Source organism: Neodiprion virginianus, chromosome 5 (assembly GCF_021901495.1).
Source record: "Neodiprion virginianus isolate iyNeoVirg1 chromosome 5, iyNeoVirg1.1, whole genome shotgun sequence".
Lineage (NCBI taxonomy): Eukaryota > Metazoa > Arthropoda > Insecta > Hymenoptera > Diprionidae > Neodiprion > Neodiprion virginianus.
The window spans coordinates 23,438,773-23,461,585 of record NC_060881.1 but is presented as its reverse complement, the minus strand read 5'-3'; the positions used below and the strand labels follow the sequence as shown (position 1 = coordinate 23,461,585).

Here is a 22,813-nt window from a genome sequence, read left to right as displayed (position 1 = left end):
TCCGGGGGTGAAATAAAGATGGGGTTGTTTCCGGCGGCAATTGTTGTGAACACGAACGTTGGACAACAGCTCGTGTTGTAATAACTACAACCGCCGGTTAAAACGACTCACTAATAGCGGTTGTATCCACGTCAAACGTGAAGGGAGAGAAGAAATGAACAACATTTTTACCAACGTCGAAATAATTCGTGATTATAAATCTGACTTCTCGTAATAGAATGAAAAAAAAATCTGGTATTTATCGACATCTTAAAGTTTAGTTTGATTATTTTTTTTTATCACGACGAGTCAATTTACAGTTTGACTTGTATGTTCTTCACTGTAAATTAACAACCTAGCGGATATTCGTGAACGTATGGTTAAAGTATTACGTAGTCAAAACCATATTGGCTTCAAATATTTGTACTCTTCAGTCTCCGGTTAGTCGGCTTTATTTTCGGCCGGCAACAAGTCGAATATCGGTCGACCGTGTTTTACTTTGGTTAACATCGCTTATTCGGTGTTGTATTTTCAGAATTTTATACGAACTGCGTTGAATTTTCAACGTGTATATTTTTTAAAAGTGTATATCTCGATTACTTTGACTTTTTACATTGCGGGACGGTGTAATTTGGTGTGACTTGGTTATGATTGAGTGTCACGTAAAAGTGATCGATCATTCATTTTTCGGTTCTTCGCGAACCATCAGTCGCTGGAAGCAAGGCGTATAGACATTGGAAAAGACATTGAAAATTCTTTTTGTGATATCGTGAGACTGAAATATTTTAAGGCAACCGTGTCACGTGTTCATATTGCAAAATTGAAAAGGTATTTCACCTATTATTTAAGGATGTACAAGCCATGGATACTTTGAAAAGTAATCAAGGTGACTGAAATTAATCATCGGATCGAATGGTTGAAAAGCAAAGCGAAAATCGAGAGGATTGAATTGAAGGAAAGAAAATCTTTTTTTCTGCGTGGGAAACAAAAGTTGAGAAAAGTAGAATCCAACGAAAGTATTCGACTTCAGGAAAACTAAACGATGATTCGATTGATTTGTAAGAACAGGTTACTTTGACCTAGATTTTATAAAAATATATGCGAGTTTTGTTTCTCGACAAGACAGGCCTGACAAATCCGTCATTTGCATCTAATAATCAACAGAATGCATTGATTGCTTTGATCCTTCCTTGATTACAGGCAAATTGTATACGTAATGTTCCGTCTCTTTTCGTACCAGTCGTATTCGCAATTATGAGAAGCGATGCAGGAGTTCGGACAAAGTATAATGAACCTGTGAATTATTATTATTAACCTGTAATTAATTGTGTTCGCAAAATGCTACCCGAAACAATCTGTCCATTGAAAGCGAAACGACAAAGGCGTAGATATCGAAGTAAACTTCCAGGAAGAATATCAGAGATGTCGCAATTAGTGCTTTCAGAGCTTTCACCCTGATACCTCCTCCTCTTTGGCTGGCTGGCCTTTGGCTTCCGGAAAAACAAACGACTATCGAGAGGCAAACGTAACAAAGATAAGTAATCTGATATTGCTCCGAAAATACGACTCTTCCGTTTCTCATCAGATCCCATACCTATCGCGCTGGAGTTTTTCGTTCTACCCAGAAATCGAAGCCATTCACGCGGCTCGTTTACTTTGTCGAGTGTCACTAAGAGGCATGAATTCGGCGCCAATAAGCCGACGATCGGTCCTGTCATTATTTATCAAGACTGTGTACATTGTACACATTGTTTACGAATAATATATATACTGTACGGGTGTCGAGTGACATTCGTGAAATTTTCATCCCGTGTGCGCGTGGCTTGCTTTTCATGACACAAAAGACGAAACAGGAGTCAAGCATCGACGAGGAATTCGCTGGTTTCGAATGGCGAATACAAATTCGGAAGGATCGAAACAGCTCTATGAAAATAAAAACGCGTCTTTGTTTCGGATGAGGTTTAATTAGATGGGATGATGTAGAATGTACCGTGCAAACCAAGTTTCGAAAATGCTGATCGGTCCGATGCCTGAAACGATGAAACGTGCACGTTTGCCGATTTTCCAGTTTACAACGAAACGACGATCCAAAATACAAAGAATGAAATACGGCCATTTCAGATAAAACGAAAGACTCGCTAACCGCGAAATTCATTTTAACAAACAAAATAATTTGTGTACAGTATAGTATCTGTAATGGTTCATGTCCAAATAACAATTCAACTTTCGAAGTATCGATGGATCGATGTATTTTATACCCAATCGATGAGCTGAAAAATTTTCGTACGATACAAGAAGTTTAATTTGATATCCTTGAGTGAGTTTTCTGCCCTCAAGAATGAGAAAATATAAGGGTTGTAATGTTCAACTTTTAATTATGTGACAATCTGTTTTACAGGATTTTGAAATTTACAAAAAGTGGAAACGTAAAGTATCAAGTGTAGAGAGTGAAGAATTATCTTTCATCTTGTTCCTGTTCATTCCGACGATTCCATACTTCCGTTTATCTATACTTTGACCTTCGACCTTGCGAGATCTTACAAAACAGATTATTGCGTGTGTGAAAATTCGCCACTGTGACGCCTTGACCTTTCGATATCTCCGAATTTTCACCCCCGCCCAGTCACTTTCCTTTCACCGATTTAATTGATCTTAAAAATTTCACAACAATTCCCGAATAACGTCTCTCGGTCGATTCACGGCTCGTGTCTTTTAGACTTTAAGGTCACGTGGCCGCAGCCGAGAGAAGGCAATGATTAACCATCGTGTAGAGCCGACAGAAGGGAGTCGAAGGACTCGAAGGGTGGCGATGGGCGGCTGTCCGGAGTGTCGGTAAGACAGATGCCCGCATTACCTCAGAGCTAAGCCACCCCTGCGATCACCGTCTTTCGCGTGTGAATATAAAGGTGCATGTAGGCATTATATAACAGTTCTAACAACTTTCGTGGTAAGAGTACGTTCGGAAAGGCAAGAGAGAGAGAGAGAGAGAGAGAGTTGCGATAAATTTTCAGCTGCCCATTTCTATGGAACCGTGGAACGACGGGGGTGAGGTCAGGATTGATTTACGACCCGGGTTAAATTATATTTAAAACTGAACCACCGTATCCTCGCCGCGATATTCGCCGTTCCGCACACCGTATTTATTCAGATGTTATATATCCGCCTTCATGACTAGCTCCTGCCATTATCGTAAATACCTCTCCGTGTTCCGCGTATGCCGAATCGCGATATATTTCCGAAACCTCGCAAGCGTTCCACCGAACAAAAAGAAATGCAAAAAGAAATTTAGTGCTTTCGGCAGTCGAATCGTCAGTTGTATAATTAACCCACTTCGTCAACCATAAATCATGGATTTAATTAAATTTTAAGAAACTGATCGTTATTTGCGACAAGTGAAAATAAATTTTTCATAACGCTTGATTTTTCTACTTGTGATCCACCGTTCTATACGGTTGGTACTCAAAGCTCGTTGAATAAGAAAATTCAACATAATCTGCTACCGATGACGTTTCTGTGAAAACATGTTTGTTGAAAATGCGTGATAAATAAACATGACAGTTTACTTTTACGGCCATTTCAAATTTACAGTAATTGTTTGTGGAAAATAACTGTGAATGTGTGAAATTCAATTCTGACCCTCATAATTTTTGTTTTACCAGAAATTCTTGTCGAGTTCTCTGACTTGTAAATTTCTTATCGAAATGATGATTTTATCAGTGAGTTTGTTTTTGTCTTTCAGCAGCAATGATGAACATTAGTGCCGTTTACTTGACTTTGTAGTCAAGTTGAATCGACAGTTATGTTTTACACAATATTCTAGTACTTGTTGAGTCGTTTTTTCGACCCCTGATATAATTTTTTTCTTTTCATAACCAGTGAACTGCGACGATCCAAAAAATATTCTTATTATTCGAATTCTTAAATTCCGATTCGACAAGTAACAGTTTTATCCATCTACTTTAAGAATTTCTTCTTCACTTTTTTTTCGATCACGTCTTCCTTAAATTATGAGATAAACGATTCAGTATCCAAATGACTTTGAGAGTGACATTTTTTTTTCACCGAATAAAACGTTTTTCTCAAACACTGTTTTACATCATCATACCAACATTTCAATTTCTCACACTGCGTAAATGAAACATCACACGTTACGTATTTATCTGTTATTATTCCGTTTCGTTCCCTCGTAGTGATTGTAAAAAACGAAGCGTCTCAATTAATCAGGTTGATTAGAAGAAAATGAAAGGTCAACAGATACCTACGTCGTACAAACTCACATTTTAATCGTAATTATCGCAAGTTAATCATTCGAATGTCTCAGAAGAACGAAGCAGTGTTCGTTGTTTTCAAAAATATGAAACATTTTATCGTCGTGTAACGCAGTCACAATTATTTTTAACTTCAGCGATAATGTAAGCGAAAGATACGAAGTCACCCAAAAGGCATTAAATCACACGTAGAAGATCTTGCAGACGAACGAAATACGTCGCAACTAATCGCAACAGATGCGAAGTGACCAATTTTTGTGTCGGCAAGTTTAATTTCATCGAATGTTCCGAACTTCGGCTTCATCGTGCGAAATACGAATGAGCGTTGCGTTGTATTTCCGTCCGTTTCTGCCCGTCTCTTGAGAGTTATCGACAGTCGATAAATAGTCGATGCAGAGATCGGTTAGTCTTGACTCGTCACTTCGGATTTATCGACAGTCGATAAATAGTGGATCCATAGATCGGCCAGCGGGTGACAGCGGAGCTCTCGAATCCCGGAAGTCGTCGGGATTCAACGATTTTAAAAACGCCCGAAACTAACAGGGGCGCGATATGCGGTGACCTGGAACAGTGGACGGATCCCGAAGATTTACGAGGATCTCAACCTGCGTTCTATACGTATAAGTGAAAATAAACAGAGCCGATCTGCGTAGGAGTAAAAAGATATCCGGAGTGAATTTGGCAAACTGAATAAAATGAGGGATGTATCCTTGGTAGCGTGTTTTTATCGCTCACGTTAGCGGGCACAGAAATTTTTCTGAAGGATGTGACCGTGTCGTTGGTTGAAAAAGTCCTTCTTCTTTTTTTCTAGACCCTCTCCTGCTCCCCCTTCTTCTTTTCCTTCTTCTTCTTCCTCTTCTTCTTCTTCTTCTTGTTTATTTTCTTGTTACACTCTTCGCTGATTTTTATTCACCGGGATATCGATTCTCGTCTCGTATAACCTTATGCATATTCTATCACGCTAAGATAACACGATCCAATAAATCGCTCCTATGTACAACAAATGAATAAAAATCTCGGATATATTGAATTTTGTAAATTTTAACGGCACGTGGAGCGCTAAATATCCAAGGTATAAAAAATTCTTGCTTGCAATCTTTTTCTTTTTGCATCGCTGCGCGAACCGCGGTAACAACACATTTGTTTATTATTGTAAAAAACCCGGCGATGGTGTGTAAAAAGTTCAAAACAGCGGCGATACGTCGTTCGTGTAATTTTTACTGCTTTACAAGAGATTTTGTGGTTGTGGAAACGACAAGGCACCAACATTTTCCAGAATTTTTTACAAACCATTCCGAAGCTTCGATCTATAACATGTTGAAAATACTGCAAGAAGGAACGTTGACATTGCGAACTTTGATCCGCACAAATGCAATGCAGAAAACCAACGCAAGTTTGACAATGAGTCGACAATTCACGATTATCGATATTTTTGTCTATTTTCTCTAACGCAAAGACTATTTGTTGTACATGCGTGCTTTTTGATTTTCCCCTCTTGTTTCCGGTAAACACGCGTTCCGTCAGCTTGATTTGATTTTCATACGAGGTTTCCTACAAATTAATGAATACCGACGCGATTACGAATCTGTGTGGATGGTACGGGATTATTCTAGTTCAGTGGGCGTAAAACTGACACGATCAATCGGGATCAGGTTTGCGATCACTTGGCACGATATCGACGAATCTATCGAGGCCAAAGTGTCGACCAAGTTTAATATATTCGCCCGACTGGCTTATGACCCACAGTCTTCATCATCTATCGAGAAGGAGCCAATTGTGGATTCAGAAACGAGCAGTGAGACCAAAAAGAAAATACAGTCTCCAGGTGATGCTTTACTAATATAAGAATTCGTTGTAATCTGCAGGTATACGTTACGCTTACAGAATTGTTAATCGCAGAGAATTACAGTTCGAAACAAGAACAATTCTGAAGAAATCTATGAGAAATCTTTGACAAACGAACCGCGATGCTTGCGCGGGGGAATCAGAGCTGCCTCGAAGGAGAAAGTAATTTCTTGTATCGCATCATTGAGAATCGTCGACGTGCCGCAATTCCGCACGAAGGTCCGAACGTGCGAGAAGAAAATCGGTTCAGCGTAAGTAATACGAAAAAAGATAATAAGGGTAATTTCAATCGGTCAAGTACAGCGTTGCCTCGAGCGGCGAGATGACGAGGAGAGGAAAGAAGTGAAAAAAGCTGCGGGGGAGGCAGATAAAACCGAGTAAATGGAAGCGAGGAGGGCGGTGAAAATAAGGCGAAGACAAGGAGTGAAAAGGGGTAGAGGACGATACGGAATCGAAGGGGAGGAAAGACGCGACGAGACCTCCAGAAATTGGCTGACCTTGGAACGCCTGGGTCGGAGGGGTGGAGTAACGAGGATGGGTCACCCGTAGTAGGAATAATTATTGCCTGGCGGCAGGACGCCGAAAGGACGAAGGAAATTCGGGGCGTTATCCTGCGGCGAGGCGTCGTTACTCGGCCGGTAAGCTTGTATTATTGTGGGTCAACGCTTGCGGTGACGGGTTGTGGGTATAAGGGATGAAAGCGAGAGGGCGGGAGCCGAGGAAGGAGGGGGGGAAAAAGTATTCTTCTTCTTCTTATTCTTGTTTTCTCGTTCTTCTTCTCTCCTTCTTCTTCTTCTCCAAGCCACCTCGAGGGTTGGACGGATTTTACTGCCGCAAGGTCCTCGAGCTTACCCGGAGAACTAAGTAAGAGCAAAAGGTTCGGGGGAGGGGCGAGGAGGAGGAGGATTTACCCCGGGAATCCACCCGTCCGTCAGTCGAAAACTCCAAAGAACAACCGGATACACACATGCAACTTATAGCGGTAAAACAGCCGGCGACCCACTTCTTTTCTATTGTTATAGCTTGTCCAGCTTTGTCGACACCTTGGATTCAGGACCACGTTTACTCTTGCTTGTACCTCGAAAGTTTTCTCGGACAGTCGGAATATTGTGAAATTGCGCGCGCGCGTGTGTGTATTTTTTTGACACTTGATATCGTAAATTGTTTAACGAAATATCGGTTGTATTCAAAGAATGGTTTGGATTAGGGTCTGAAGACGTAAAAAAGAAAATCGGCAAGCTTTTCGTCCTTTTTTCTTTCTCGCATCGGAAATGAAAAGTGTTCGACGAACTGTGAGAACCAGATACGCGAGTGAACAAACTTGTCTCTGATTTTAGAACGATTATTTTTTCAAAAGTTTCAATTTTTCGGGGATGAGATACGTACGATTTTTCAACCTGGACCGTTAAAGTTTTGTGGAAGTAAATGAAATCGGGAAACTCGTTCCCCTGTAATTCTAATTGGAAAATTAAGAAACAGGTTCATCGGCTCGCTGGATATCAATTGCGGTTTTCACGATTGAACGGGAATTTTTAACGCCGCTTATTCGAATGGGATAGAAGAATCTTGCGACGAAAATCACGATGCACTAACTGAACATATCTATCGCAAAATGTTTACATCGAAGAAATAGCTTGAAGCAATATTCCACGTAACGTTAGGGTGCCATCATTCACACACAGCTGTCGGAAATCTTCTCAAGTTCGATTCAAATCCCACAGGAATGCCTGCCTATAAAAGGAACGCTCTGAACTTATTTTCAATACCTATAACGCGCTTACAGCTAAGTAAACAAACCGTATGCAACATTTTGTTCGCAAAATAGAAAAAATGAACAGAAGGTGGTTTTTGCTATCGATGTTATATTACGTTGACTCGAATTAGGATTCTTGGTCTCTTTTTTCACAGCCATAGAAAGTTGCCAAAGTATTTTTTCGCTCAATAGTCGAGTAAATCCTCAGGGCTAATTGTTCAAACTCTTTGCGTCAATGCACCCTGTTATAAACAATATGTATCGATTAACGAGTACGTATTATGACTGGAATTAATACCGATCCGTGGGATTATTGATTCCGTAGCAGGTTGACAATTCGTAATTATTCGCATCAAATTAGTCGTTTGCAATTAGTCGAACGTTTTCGCCGAGTGCTCTCTCCCTAAATTGGCAATTAATCAGAGTCACCGAGAGTCCCTTATTGATATCAAAGATATATCTGACGCTTCTGTTATTCTGCTCCGGTAAACTTTTAATTAACCACTACAGCCGTACAACGGGTATGTAAAAAGTAGCGGACGAAATGCATGAGAGGAAAAAATCTGTCCTGTCAACAGGGTGAACGATTTTCCCTCATATTCGGAGGAGCGGGTGAAAATCACTTATAATGACACGGGACTCGAGTGATGGCTCGTTTGAAAGGTCTCTTTAAGCGGAAGATCCTCGTTAAATCTAACAACAGCTTGATCAATGATGCCAATCGAAAATAACGACCGACAAAAAAGATTTAAGTTTTTATATTCACCGCCCGCTGTTCGACCGAAATCTCCAACTGTGATAGAAGCGCGCGCAGGAAGAGGGTCATCGGTGAATGTCCACCTGTTCCCCAATCTTGGCCTTACCCAGGATAAACGACGTGGATGCCTTGAAGATTCCATCCCTTCAGGGGTGCTTTATTTACATGAGAACCCCTCGCCTCTCACTTTCTTGGGGTGCTTTACTCACGTGACTTCTCTTGCATATCACATTCGTGACTTGTAAAAGATTCGAAGCGATGATCCAAATCAATGTCGTTAGCTTGGATAACGCCAAGATTAGAAAACGTTGGAACATTTGGTCAGGTGGGGGGGTTGGAAAATAACATTTCTTGTTTGGCCGCCATTTTTGATTGGTTGGATCGTTGATGAGCATGTACAGGGTGTTCCAGTAAGCGGGTGACTACCGGACACTCACTGATTTCTTGCAAACAAAATAAGACTGAAATTACTCTTGACAATTTTTTTTTTTTTTTTTTTTTTGAGCAACGGTTTTCTAATTAGAGCTGATTGAAGTTCCGATGCCTACAAGTTCGTTTTCATTTTTATCGTTAAAAGTTTTATTTTTCATTTTCTGCATTTTTTCGTTCCTTTCAATATTTTATTTCAATTTTTCAGTTTGAAGTGTTGTCAATTAAAAATTATCGCAATTTCAACTATTCTCAAAAGGACGTTTGTTTATTGCGTCGGGAACTTTGAAAATGAAACGTTATCCGTATACCATATTTACGATCGTAAATTACGCACGGTTATAAATCAATTCAATAAATGTTCGAAAACGTTTCCTCGCACTTGAACTTGAACTAAATACAAATATCTAGAAAAAAAAAAACTGGCTCAATTCGTTTTACACGTCCCACTGCGGTGCTGGAAAAAAAATGAAACAAAGAGACCAAGAGATTCAGAGATAATAAACTCGCGTATCAATAATGCAAGTTGATCAACATCGAGATCATGTCATCAGACATTGCGCAATTACAAAACGAATTGGTAATTCTGATCCCCGTAGGAAATCTTGTAGCGATGATTTATTCAGTATACGAACGCACACTAATTGCATAAAGTTCAAGTTTACCTTTAGCCGTGCCCTCTTCTCGCACTTTTGCGGTCGCCGAGGTGAAACTGATCCAATTTGGCAACGACGACCCGACGGCGTAATTTCACTTGATAATCGAAGAAAAAAAGATCGAGAGACTCACTCGAAAAAGCTTGTAAACCCGGCGAAACAAAGCTCGCGACACCCTCTCGGGTGGAATTTTTTCTGTTCCTCCGCGGATATTATTGAGATTTATCGACCATTTCAACCCCCGTTACAACACCGGAAATATTTGTTGCATAAAAAAGATAAACGGGATTCGAACAACACGCGTTGCAACTTCTGCTCTGATATTAGATGTACAAGAAAATATGGATGAAAGTGGGAGCGCTTTTATTTCACCGGCGATGAATAGTAAATAGTATAATTGAATGCTTTCCAGAAAAGTTGAAGACTTTTCTTCTCCCCTGTTTAGATTTCAGGCTGAAAAGTCGACACGCGGAGTCAGTTGATGATAAAAATCTCTGATCATTCTGGAGGTTGGAAGAATTTCAAACATTTTGCGAAAACAGAACGGAGAGGGGTAAGTTAATTGTTCGATTCGACTGTACAGAACCCCAAAAAATACGTCGAATCGTTTGCGTTCGTATTACGACTCTACAAATTTCTCGGTTAAACTTGGCACCGAATTCCGTGGCACGACTAAACTTGCGCTTCTCCTCAAAATTGTCGATTTTACTTATGCAGCGGCACGTTTTCTCTCTTTCCCCTAAGAATTCGGGAATTGTTGTCATTTGGTTAAAACTTTTTCACTGCTCAAGGTTGGTAAATAAGCCGTCAACTGTTTGCAGACGTTTCGGCCCCTTGGGGGGTGGCCCTTCAAACGTAAGAGATTCGACGTTGATATAAAAGCGAGGGAGAAAAATCGCGATTAATTTTATCTTTCTTCTTCTTCATTCCATTTTTTTCGGCTACCTCCTCTCCGTCTCCGACCCTTTATCTTTTTCTCCGGCTCCGGCTGAGTCAGATAATCTACCAAGGCTGGTCACAGATCTTTGATCAGGACGAATTGACCCCCCGGCATGCCCATAAGCGGTTAGTCTTGATGGACGAGCGGAAAAGTGCCGTTCAAGAGCTTTCGCGTGAAATTCCCTCGGATCAGTCGATCATTTTCGAGCCGTCTAAAAGCTTGCTGAAAACCTGCATACGTATATGATCAAACTGTTCAGAACCCCTCCCGAATGACTATTTTTTTTTTCCCAAGAGAACGATGACCTCTTGATGCCGAGTCATCTGAAACTCCTGATCGATCAAATAAGACGTTGTCCAAAGTGAATAAGAAAAAAATGAAACTGTAAAAACGATGCCTTGTAATGCCAACAGATTTTTTCAGTCGAACGAAAGCGAATTTTGTTTCGTTGGATTTGACGGCTGGTTTGATCAACGTTGTATTACAAATGAAATATGAAAAATAACGGCCATACCGTTATTGACAATGGTCAAAAAATAATGAAGGAACAAAATGTGGAATATTTAGAAATTTCATCGATGTATAAAATAGATCAATGTTATTAGTTTCAATGAATAATTACCACAGTGTTAAAAAAAGAAACAAAATAGTGAATATTCTTTACACAACTTGACAACCAAACGAGATTGTAAAAATGTATTAAATGGCATCAAAAGCATTATTGCGAGATTGTAAATATCAGGCCAAAAATGACAAACGAGATTTTATCGAACGAAAAAAGAGAAAATGTTTGGGATAAATTTTTCGAGAATCCAGAGGGACGGTGACAGCCGAATGAAAAGCCATCCGATTCCTCGTTTCTTTTCGCGGATTTCTATTATTGTTCAGAGTTTGAAATTCGTGCAATTGATCCTTAGTGGTCCCGGTTTTGCTTCTGTAGTTCGTTTCCGGTCTTCGTCAACGCGTAAAATACGATTTGACGTTACGAGGGAGTTTTACCGTGAAAACAATGAAACGAAAGATTTGATAGATGAATTTTCATTCAACTGTCGGTAAAACAAGCCAATATAATTTCTACCAATTTTCATTTGTATTTTCAACGACAATCGAACCGACAGCTGTCATTCGCTTTTCGTGCGTTCCCGCGAACCCTCGTCAAGAGTTTTCCGATATACGAACGTTAAAGTAGCCACGATATTCACTAAATTGTCAAGATAAATTTCATCAGCAAAGCACGATGATGATAAACCGGTAAAAATTAATAAGCTTAAAAATGCCTTCCCGGGGAATCTTCGAATTCTTAAGAATTTCTGTAGAAACAAACGAGAAAAGTGGCGTATGTATATATATATATGTGTGTGTGTGTGTGTGTGTGTGTAGGTATAGAATTTAACACACTGATTACATGAATTTTTCTAATCATTCCGTCTGATCTTAATATATTTCATGATCCACGAAAGTAACTAAAACTTGACTGCAATATAGCATTTGATGCAAGATAATGACCGTATTTCTTCTTGTTTTTTACCTCTTCGCCAGAAAATCACTTTCTGCCGACGAAAATTGAGAAAATAATTCTACGTTAAATTTTTCACCGAGACACTGAATGGACGAAATATTTTAACGGAAGTAATCCAGTGTGAGGCAAGTATAAGCAAGAGAAATCGGGACCGGTAAGGGGTTCTAAATAATTTTCTATGCTTTTGACGTCTAGCACCATTGAAATCATGCCGAGTTTGCCGGGATTGCGTTAATAAATTAGCTCGATCGGATCGTGTATTTGTGCCGTAGCTACTCGAGCCCTCGGCAGCATCGTATTTATATATACATATAGTCAGGATATTCATGCATCACGAAATTCTCGCTTTCTCACCGCAGGACCGGGAATAACTTGACCGTATAAATTTACCGCGCGATAGTGAATAACTCTTCGGTCCGACACTGCACGATTATCCTTAAAATATGCCAAAGAAACGTGGGCAAAAAGGAAAGAAAGATAAAAATAGATACGAAGGTCGAGGGAAAATTTATCAGAGTTCGTAAAAATGCTTAGAAAATTGTACACGCGCCTGTGATTCACGGTTCAAGGATCGTTTTATAACTACGAAAAGTATGAGCTATGATCACACAATTTATCAGAAATCTTCGACCGAGTAAAATGAGATTGTGATTTGTTGCAATAATTTGTATCAGAGATTTATCTTTCATCTAAATGTAGGCTGTCGGAGAGTGAAATCTAAGAACCTCTTCCAACGACGACTGTTTTCTTATTCGAAGGCTTTAACACGTGGCCAGAAGACAATAAAGTTGTGAAATCCCGTGCAAACCGGAAACTCGAGATTTCTGAATACATGTGAAAAATAGGGTGAGCTTATCCGGGGATAAATTTTGCGTGAACATCCGGAATCTCACGGTTTATAAAGCGAACGGTAGACGGATATCTTTGAAAGCTCGATTATAACGGCCATTTGTAAAAAGCTCCTTGCAGTATGGTAATTTTAGCCGTTGAGGTCGGCAATTTTTCTTTCAACAAAATTACACAGCGAATGGCGGCTTGTTTGTGCTTTCCTTTATTTTCCTTTGACTCTTCCGGAACTTTGACTTTAGCTACTCTTCAAATAAGGGGTCGCGAAATGCTTTGGTTTCGTCGGTATTTACCACGGTTGTTTTTTTATTATTATTGTTTTGGTTGTTACTATTATTATTATTGTTATTATTTATTTATTTTTTTTTTTTTGTCTTCGCGTTCATCGACGTCCCGAGCAACGCGGAACGAGGCGTAATTTCATCGGCTAAGTCGATGAAAATTGGCAACCGTATGCCATCGTCCTTCCCCCCAAACGTGGAAGTAGCCAAAGTCGTTCTCTTACAGCGCGGCTTTAAACCAAAATTTCACTCGATTTAAACCCCTCCGGGCACTCAGTCAGCTCTCGCTCGTCTCGAAACGAGACTCTATTAGCTCAGGAATACCGAATACCAACCTGCCACCGTTTCCAGGATATCTGCAGACCAAGCAATTACCGAAATTAACTGTCTGCTTACCACCCGCGTATTTGTTCCAAGTTTATTTGCATTACGCACACTTTGCGACTCGGACTCGAAGCTGTAGTCAATGAATTGTCGGTAATAAGCCATTTTTTCTTCTAAGAGAACACGCGTTCTCGGCATAACAGGGTGCAGGTGATAGCTCGTGAACGCGGCTGCAGAGTCTATATATGTATATACATATATATATATATATATATATATATATATATTCGAGCAGAAATTTATACGAAACTTCAAAAACAGAGCTATTATACTCAGGATGGACTGCAATAAACCCAGAGCAATGATTCAAAGTTGTTTACGCGATAAAAGCTGGCGATTTTTCGTTCTCTGTACGCTGAATAAAATCTCGGATTTCCTTTTTTTTTTTCTCTCTCTTTCGCTTAACGCGTTCGTACCAACGATACAAATAACATTGAGAATTTGTCAACCCGTCAATTCGTTTCATTGATACAGGAATTTTCGTCGGTATCCGGTTTCGTTTCACTTCGGAACTTTGCTAATTGCACAAACGCATGTGAAATGTGTCTAAATTACAAGAGAAATTGCGTTCGTTCGGTTTTGCAGGCTATCGGAATGCGTTATACGCTGTGGAACAAGAGGTGCACGGCTAATTTAACGGAGCATTCTACCCCCGTGGCGGTCTAAGCTACCGATTAGTTATCGAACGCAAAGCCTAAGGCCAAAGGGCAGAGTATTCGAGTACGAACATTGAACGAAAACCGACGTTATTAATCAGCGCGCTCGCAGTGAAGTCTGAAACACTGAAGTGAAATGCATGGAAGTTGAGTGGAAGAAAAAAAAAAAAAAAACACGAGTCGATCGAAAAATTAGACTCCAATTGCACGTGTCGTTGAAATCGTGCAACTCGGTTCAAAGCACTCAAGTGAAATGGAATTTTTTTCTTTTTTTTCAAAAACAAATACTGGAAAAAGACACACTCGTACAGACTTTTCCTCCCAGTCTTGACTGCACTGAAATACTTTGTTCTAATAACCGAGTTCGCTACGGGGCCGTTTGAATACACGTGCAAGGGTCATGCGGGAACTGAAGGAGAAGCAGAAATGGGTTCAGGGCACTAGAGTTGGCATCAGACTCAGCTTCCGGAGCCGAGTACCGTCGGTGTACTCGAGACACGTGAAGCAGGCTGCATTGTATTCGCGTAAAATATTGACACTTGATCTCATTTCGATGCCGCTTCTGCCGCTTCCATCACTTTGCGCAGTGCGCGTTTGTAATCGAGTGAGGCACTCGAAACGCGGCTGGAATTTGTCCGCAGCCCATTTACTAATTACCTCGACCCCCTGCCTCAACGTGAAAATTTACCGTTCTCAGGGGGGATTGAAACTGAATTTACAAACTGCATTCGGATGTAAGAGAACGAGGAAACAATGATTCGTATCGTAAGGATGAAACTTCTGGCTTTTCGTTGGGGGAAAGATGTCGAAGGAAGTTTTTGGAAACTGGGTAATCATTCGGAATATTGTGAATTCGAATTCATGAGATTCGACGCAGCGATCGATCGAGCAAAAAACTGTACTCGCACTTACGGAGATCTTCGACTTTGATTCTACGATTTTCTTCGTCGATCGGAATACTTGCTCGACAAATTTTTTCGCAACAATTTACGTACGGGCGTTGTCACCGAGGAGTGAAATGAAATTTTGTGAAAAAAGTCTGTCCTTGAAGTGGGTAGGCGGGAAATATATTACGGCACAAAGGGGATGATGATCAGTGTTGTCGGGCGGCAGAATTTCGCGAAAAAAAGCTACAATATTGAATTTTCAATTTCCTTGCATATTCACTTGGAGTGGCACGCGTATCAAATTCACGGGTCGCGTGCATTCGTGAAATCTTCGAGATGACATTTTTTTTCGTCGCCATTTGATCCAATCTTTTTCCCTCCCCGTTCTACACGTTTCTATTTTGTTCCGAACTGTATGTATATTTATAATATATATTTTAACGCGAGAGAGTAAGTTGATTTTCAGAATGAAATTGTGGGGCGTTTATTTTTTTTTCTTTTTTCACCGGTTTCCAGTCTTCGCCGAATTCCCGAAGTTTTGGTGTTCCTGAGTTTTTCTTCGGCAACTTTTAACCCCCTTTTATCAACCAAGCTGTATTACATAAGCAGGCGAACTTTGGAATGAAGACGGCAAGCAGTTGTTTGTACTCACCGTTTTGTTGCCCAAGTTCTTAACGCGGCAATTAAGATATGCGGTTTTGCCCAGAAGGGCTGTCACGTTTTTTGATGCCGCCTTGTCAAAATACGGACCAAGCCGCGCCGCGGCATTATCCAAGGCGTTTTGCGAACCCTCCGAACTCTTCCCGCTGCTTCCCTGTGCTCCTGAAGCTGCGAAAGCAAACAAGAATCAACCATTAGCAAATTGTAAATCTGCGCTCGACATGTTCTACGTGTAAATATCGAAAACGACTTTTCTAATTCGTCATTTGACGAGAAGAAAATGAACGGACAAATAAATGAATACGGACATGGAGAGTGTAATCTCTTTCATTCCGATTGCTCATTAGCAGTTAATGAAATTGCATTTCTGTAATTTAATCGTTCAACGTCGAAATGCTGCAGTGAATCAATGTTTTGTGTATCTAATATAATGATAATCCAGGCGAATGCCAAGATATTTGCGTGACAATTTGCAACGTTGACTGATAACCTTTTCGGGAGACCTTCGGGTCGTTGGCCCGTATTGTCAGATTAGATATTAAAACATTGATATGATGTTATAGGACTCATACGAGGTATTGAAATCTAAATGAAACGATCAGGTGTCTGAAATATTATCAGACAATAGAGTAAAGTCGATAATCAAAAACACTAGAATATTGTCAGTTATCTGACATTCAATATTACAAGTGCAGTATCACGGAAATCGCTATTTAGCAGCTCACCCTTCTTTGCCACTTGGAACAATTGACATTAGATTGTTTAAAAATATTTAATCTATCTATTCATCAATAATGTCCCAACATTTTCCCATTGAATCGAGTCCGCACTCAACTCCGTATCTATGACCGTTCTCTAGATATTACGGAAAAAGAAAGTTTCATAATCAACAAGAATCTGAAAACTTTACTTCTCTGTTATTCTTTGGAAATTAATTTTTTTCCAACACATGCTCGGAAAGACAGTTTTCAAAGTCTGTGGAGCGTGCGTAAAATGCCTCATTTCCGAAAAGTGCGACAAAGCGAAGCTGGTGCATACGCTTGACTGAAACTCTCAATTTTACACACTAGGGCTTTCCTGAGGCATGCGCACATTCCGGTTACCTAATTTTACGCACCGCCAATGACGTCATCGCGCTGAGTTTAAACTTAAGTTTGCACGTTTATGTTTGGTTCTTCTTGTGGTACTTTTTGTGAAGTACCATATTATATTTCTTTGCTTTTTAAATCGAACTTTCCTTCGCAGGGGTTCGGAAAAATGGCGTACGTCACACGTTCTCATGGCCGATATCTTTCATCGTTCGTTCATTCAGCACTTGCCTTGGCTGATGCATCGACGCTTTTGCTTACGACTCAAACGAACATTTTCATGTTATCAGGGTTGATATGAATAGGAAATAGGAAGTGATTAACGCTCGGATGCGGTCTGGATTTCACGATTGTTTAAGCGGCAGTTGCGGGAGAAAAATTCAACCAATCACTACATAAAGACCCGTTTCGATCAATAATTTTTGTACACTGATTTTTCTTTATACAAATTTACATTTCAATTTTCATTTTATCGATGAATGTATGATGGCGGACGAATGTGATTGTGATTAAAACCACCCAAAAAATTTGCCTGAAGTAAAAGAAAATCAGGAACTAAAAATCTCGTTTGCAAATCATTCGACAGATTTTATTAACCGACTTGCCTGTATTTGAAATAAAATATTATTACCTAAGAACAGAATTCGTTACAAAGCTCCTTTCAAATTGTCTGATATCCCAAGATAAAGACTTGGCAAAAAAGAACAATCATTTAATAGAAAATAATCAGATCAAAAAACTAACGCGATCAGTTGTACGAAACGTGTTTCACGTCGACCGGATAAGTCAAGCTTTTCACGATTCATAAATAATTCTGCACAAAGTCTGGTTCGATATCGTTGGTAAAAAAATAAAATAAGACAAGCGTTGTGCCTACGCTCTGAACCTTCGTATGATAAAACATAAATTCATAGGAAAATGGATAATGAAAAATGATGGGTATAGGGTAAAATGGAATGAGAAGAATAGACCGGAATGCAAAGGCAGTGAACTTCAGCTGCGGTGCCTGCGAAGCACGTGCGGGAATTATCGTTTAAAAAGTTTTCGAGGAAATCGCCGCACGGTTATGTGCAAGCGAGTATATGATTTGATTTTCGAATCGTGACTGAGGTACGTTTCCCGCAGCGAGCCGAGCAATTTCATACCGGCTGAAAACCATCGGACGAGTCAATTAAAGTTTAAACGAGAACGGCGTGGCGTGATCTGGTTAAAATCTAAGATGGCTTCCGCTCGTCGTTGAGAAGAAATGATATTACGTACAATTCTCGCCGTTCGGTTTACCGCCGAAATCGTAGAGGCATCACCGCCCTGAATTTTCGCCAAATCACACTGAGAAATATTTAATTTGTTACATTACGTTAGAAAAATTGAGTAGAACAGGTATCTTTGAAAAAAAAAAACTATTTCAATATTGTTGGAATTCAATTCAGCGTCAAGGGTGAGGATGCGGAATAATTGGCAGCGAAAACAGCAAAGACAGGGATCGAGGAGGAGCAACGCGAACGGCGAAGAGTGGATCTAGCTTTTAATCACGGGCGTTGAAATATCGGTTAACGATTTTCATTTCGGCGGCAGCGACGCGTCGGCTTTTCCTCGTATTAAGAAAACTCGATATCGAACAGCTGCACGAGTTCACCGCACACCGGCTAGAAAAATCTCCGATTTTGTGTTTTCACCTTTGAAATTCATGATTCTTTGCTTTGCTCCGAACCGCCGGATCGGAGTTTCGTAAAATATCAGAACGGAGAAGTTATCTTTCAATCTAGTCTATGGGAGGATCGCGAGTACAGAGCGGAGGAGGTCGGAAGACGCCGCACCTGTTTTAAAATTCATATTTCTAACTTTTACTCAAACGTCGGGTGAACGACGGAGACGATGGAGCGGAGTGGTGGGTAAATCTTGCAGGACGTATGTAAAACTAGCCACGTCTGGTCATCCGAGTGGAAAAGATACCGCTGCGTTCGTTCATCCTCGATATCTTTGCGTTTACGTTCGTCTTTCGCCGAAGGAAACTTGCGCTTTTGCAAAATATGCCAAAAATTGATTAATAAAAAAAAAATAAAGAGCGTCTGCTCTTAGATCGACGCGATGACAATATGTAATTTAAAATGAAATACTGATCTTTGTTTTCTTCGTGTAATGAATATACACTGCACTTCACGAGCACGTGCGAATGATTTCAAGTAATCAAATTCAAGGAAAATGAAGAATTTTGAATTCGCAGATTGGAATCTTTCGGAATTCAAAACGCAAGTTACTGTTTCGGCTGAGTGATTCAACTGACGTAAAGGAAATTTCATCAAAAATCGACTCATTTTGATTAACTAATTGGTATGTTATGTACCATGATTCATAGCTTTTACTCTACATTATAATTATGCAAAATTTATAAGATGTTTTTGTTAGGTCTAACTATTTTATTTACCGTTTGTTCTTAGGTCTATCTTTATATTTGACAAGGTAAGACCCGAATTAACCGGTATAACTTCGTATTTCACAATTATTTATCACGCAACGATATTTCACTGCGCGAAGTCAATTGGTAGACGATTCATTATCTCGAAGTATCTCGAAGAGGTTCTCAAGTCAGAAATGATCTCAGGCTATTGCAAAGACGTTGTTCAAATATTTTGAAGTAGTTTAAAAGTATTCCCCGAGTCTCGGTTTGTTCATGGAACGTCTAAGATCACCGCGTATTATGGTGAGAATTTTCATTTCACACGCGATACTTTTAGAATAATTTACGAAGACGTTGAAGTTTTTCATGAAAATATTTTCAAATCATTCAAGGGAGTTTGGTAAAGTTGAAAAATCAACAACCTTACGAAGCTCCTATTTCCAAGGAATCTCCGAGAGATTTTTCAAATTTCGGTTAAGCTACGCAAGTCAACTGCTTCTGGTATTCAACCGCTCGTGCGAATGACGTTTCTCTGAAAACACATCTAACAACAGCCAAAATTCAAAGGTCAAATCACGAACACGGTACAACTTGAGGTGATGATAATTTCCAGCAAGATCTCCGGAGGGTTTGGGAATTGTAATCGCGAATCTGGGAAGCAGAGCGAATCCTGTGAAACAATCGAATTCAATCATCAGCCGTGGGGAAAACAACAAGGTTCAATCAATCAGTGATATTTTTTCGGCCTGCCGGGGCTTCGGTTGTTACGAAGGCCTCTCAAGTCTCGGAACGAGAGTCCCGTGTGTGAGATATACTCGGACTCGGCCACGTGCCGAGCTTTTACCTCGATAAATAAGCTGACCCAAGCAATCATATATCATCGTACAGACTTACGTAGTAGCCGCCCTCCCGTTTATGCCGTATCGTGGCACATGCACGATGCACACGTAAATCTCTCTGGCCAAGAAACGGTAACACACCCTGCCAACACTCTATAACTTATCATTTCTTGAGATTTATTAAAGCGTTGATTCCCCGGCGAGAAACCAATCGGATTAATTTTCACTACCACTTTCATTACGTCCGCCATTCATCACCTTCGAGCAGAGCTTGTTGGTACTAATCAGCTTTGAGATGAAAAGGAGAAAAGAAAAGAGGAGAAAAAAAAATGGAAGAAAACACGCGAGGGATCAAGTGGCACTGATTGTTTTGCGTCAATTTATGAAAACCTAACCTAAACTACTCGCCCAGAAAAACGTGATAGCTATCGCAATCGAAATACACGACGTGTAATCCGTAAATTGATTGAAAAATGGTTTGAATTTTAAGTAGCCATTTGACATAGCGTAGTACTTGAGTGATTGTGAATTTGAAAAAGGGTGACTATGCTCAGATTTGGGTTTTGCTCGGTTACAAAATTTTAATGCGATTTTTTTTTTCTTTTCGAACGGCGCTTGATTCACCTTTTGTGCGAAACGTCAGTGCTGAAATTTCGCGGAGTCGAATCAGGGCAGTATAAAAAGATCGACTTTCAAGGTTTGATTCGTAATTACTTGGTAATCTATCTTTGATATTGAAATATTTGGAAATAGCGTTGAGACTTTGCTCGAATTGAATTATACTTGCAGTCTAATCGGTGTGTAATTCTCTCTTAATCCGTTATTCAATCTCATTCGCTAAACGGATTAAAATTGATGCTTCACCCTGCATTATACAACCAGAGTAGAAGCTCGGAATGTTACTTTATTATTTATATTACTTCGGTAAAAATTCTCTCTGTGCAACATTTTCATCTCCAGTTCAACGCAAAGTCTCGTAAGTTTTCACAGAAATGTTGAACTTTGCTATTGATTGTTTTGACAAGCATAATTGTTGCAAATTTGAAATAATTTCCGCATCACCGCGCGATTTTCGCATCTGTAACCAGAAATTCTGTTGAAAAATGTGTGAGATTGCGTATCGAAATCAGCAGAATGCAAAAAAATGGCGCATGTTTTTCGCAAAAACGCGAAACTCGACAGTTCAGCTAAAAATGTTACAGAGAAGCCTTCCGAACGTCTTCGTAATTTTCTCCCGTATTCCAGCAATTTTTTCTCCGGATGCCTATCGCCCGTTCAGAATAAATGACCAACCGATTTTGAGAGCTCCGTCTGACCGGTTTGACAAAAATTTTTGGCGATACCAGGCGACTCGAATTGTATATCCCCGCTATCAATACCAGGCAACACAGAAAAAGAAGGTGTCAAAGATGAAAAAAGAATCGGGTAAGATTAACGACATCGTCTCGCTTGTGAAAGGTGAAGAAAAATTCTGAGACGACCGAGTTCTCGATTGCTCGAAGGTATTCGGACGCTGGTGAAAATGAGGAAAATAATCGCGGAAGAGTAACGATCCGACGAATCTCGCTCCCTGAAAAATGAGTAACTTCGGATTCCATATCTCATCGCGATTTCGGTTAGTGCAGTTGGCGTGAAATACATAAGGAATAATTCAGGGGATTCGGAGGCCGCCATAGATTCGCCTCATTGTCTGCGGCCCAGAGACGACGCTGAGCGGAATCCGAGGCGTCCTTTCACTCCTTAATTAAAGGTGGACCCTCGCGTACCTGCCCAGAAATCCGAAGCTTTATTCTCAAGGCCAGGAAATTTCGCCGCGTCGATCCGACGCTGCGCTCCTCTTCCATTCTTCCGGAGATTGGGCGGAAAGCACACAAGCGCTAACAAGAAAGCTCCGTATTTCCGTGAAAAATCCAATAGGCATCTCGACGATCTGACAAGTCGAGTGAAAAAATAACGATTCGATTACGTCGACGAGTTGTGGGACATGTACGAATGTCGAAGGTGAACACATTTTCAATCCTTACCCTAACCATCCCGTTCTCTTCGTTTATCGAGGTGAATGAGACGACCCGTCGTTAAAATCAATCCGAACAATTATTTCGGAATCAAATCGTAGATTTGTTGACGACAAAATGAAATACGTATGTGACAAAATTAATGTTGTACGCATATTTTAGATTTTAGAGTAATATTTCACATTTCAAATCTGACGCGTGTTGTTTTCTTTCCTTTTTAGTGCATTCGTCTTTTTTTCCACGAGATATATCCTCGGAGAAAGCTTTTGAAAGAAAATTTTGCATCGTTTCGGAACTAGATTCTTTGCTTTTCTTTCTTTAATCAATAATGCGAAATTTTTGCAGGCCGGAGAAAAACTGCGAAGACGTATCGGTGCTCTGATTAATTCTGAACTGATGGCGAATATTTTCACGGAACAAAGCGTATCGCAATGAAAATATTTTCATGCGTATATTCTCAAAGACATTGGTTAAATTTTGGGGAGGTTTTTCCTTCCACTTTCTCGTGAAAAAAAAAAAAAAAAACGAAAACAGCCCCAGACCCGGTATATTTTGGTGAACCTCGGGTAAAAACTCACAATATTCGTTACGGATGATATATCAAAGGATCTTG

The 22,813-nt window shown here is 40.1% G+C and overlaps 1 protein-coding gene across 5 annotated transcripts in view; it reads right to left on the bottom strand.

Annotated features, from left to right (window-relative positions):
* The window catches only part of LOC124304408 (protein turtle homolog A-like), a 418,202-nt gene that overhangs the window by 106,628 nt on the left and 288,761 nt on the right, over positions 1 to 22,813 (bottom strand). For all 5 annotated transcript variants that reach the window (XM_046762620.1, XM_046762618.1, XM_046762619.1 and 2 more), the window contains one exon: positions 15,853 to 16,028. In XM_046762620.1, coding sequence (XP_046618576.1) covers positions 15,853 to 16,028 — 176 coding nt within the window. The remainder of the gene's footprint in view (positions 1 to 15,852; positions 16,029 to 22,813) is intronic.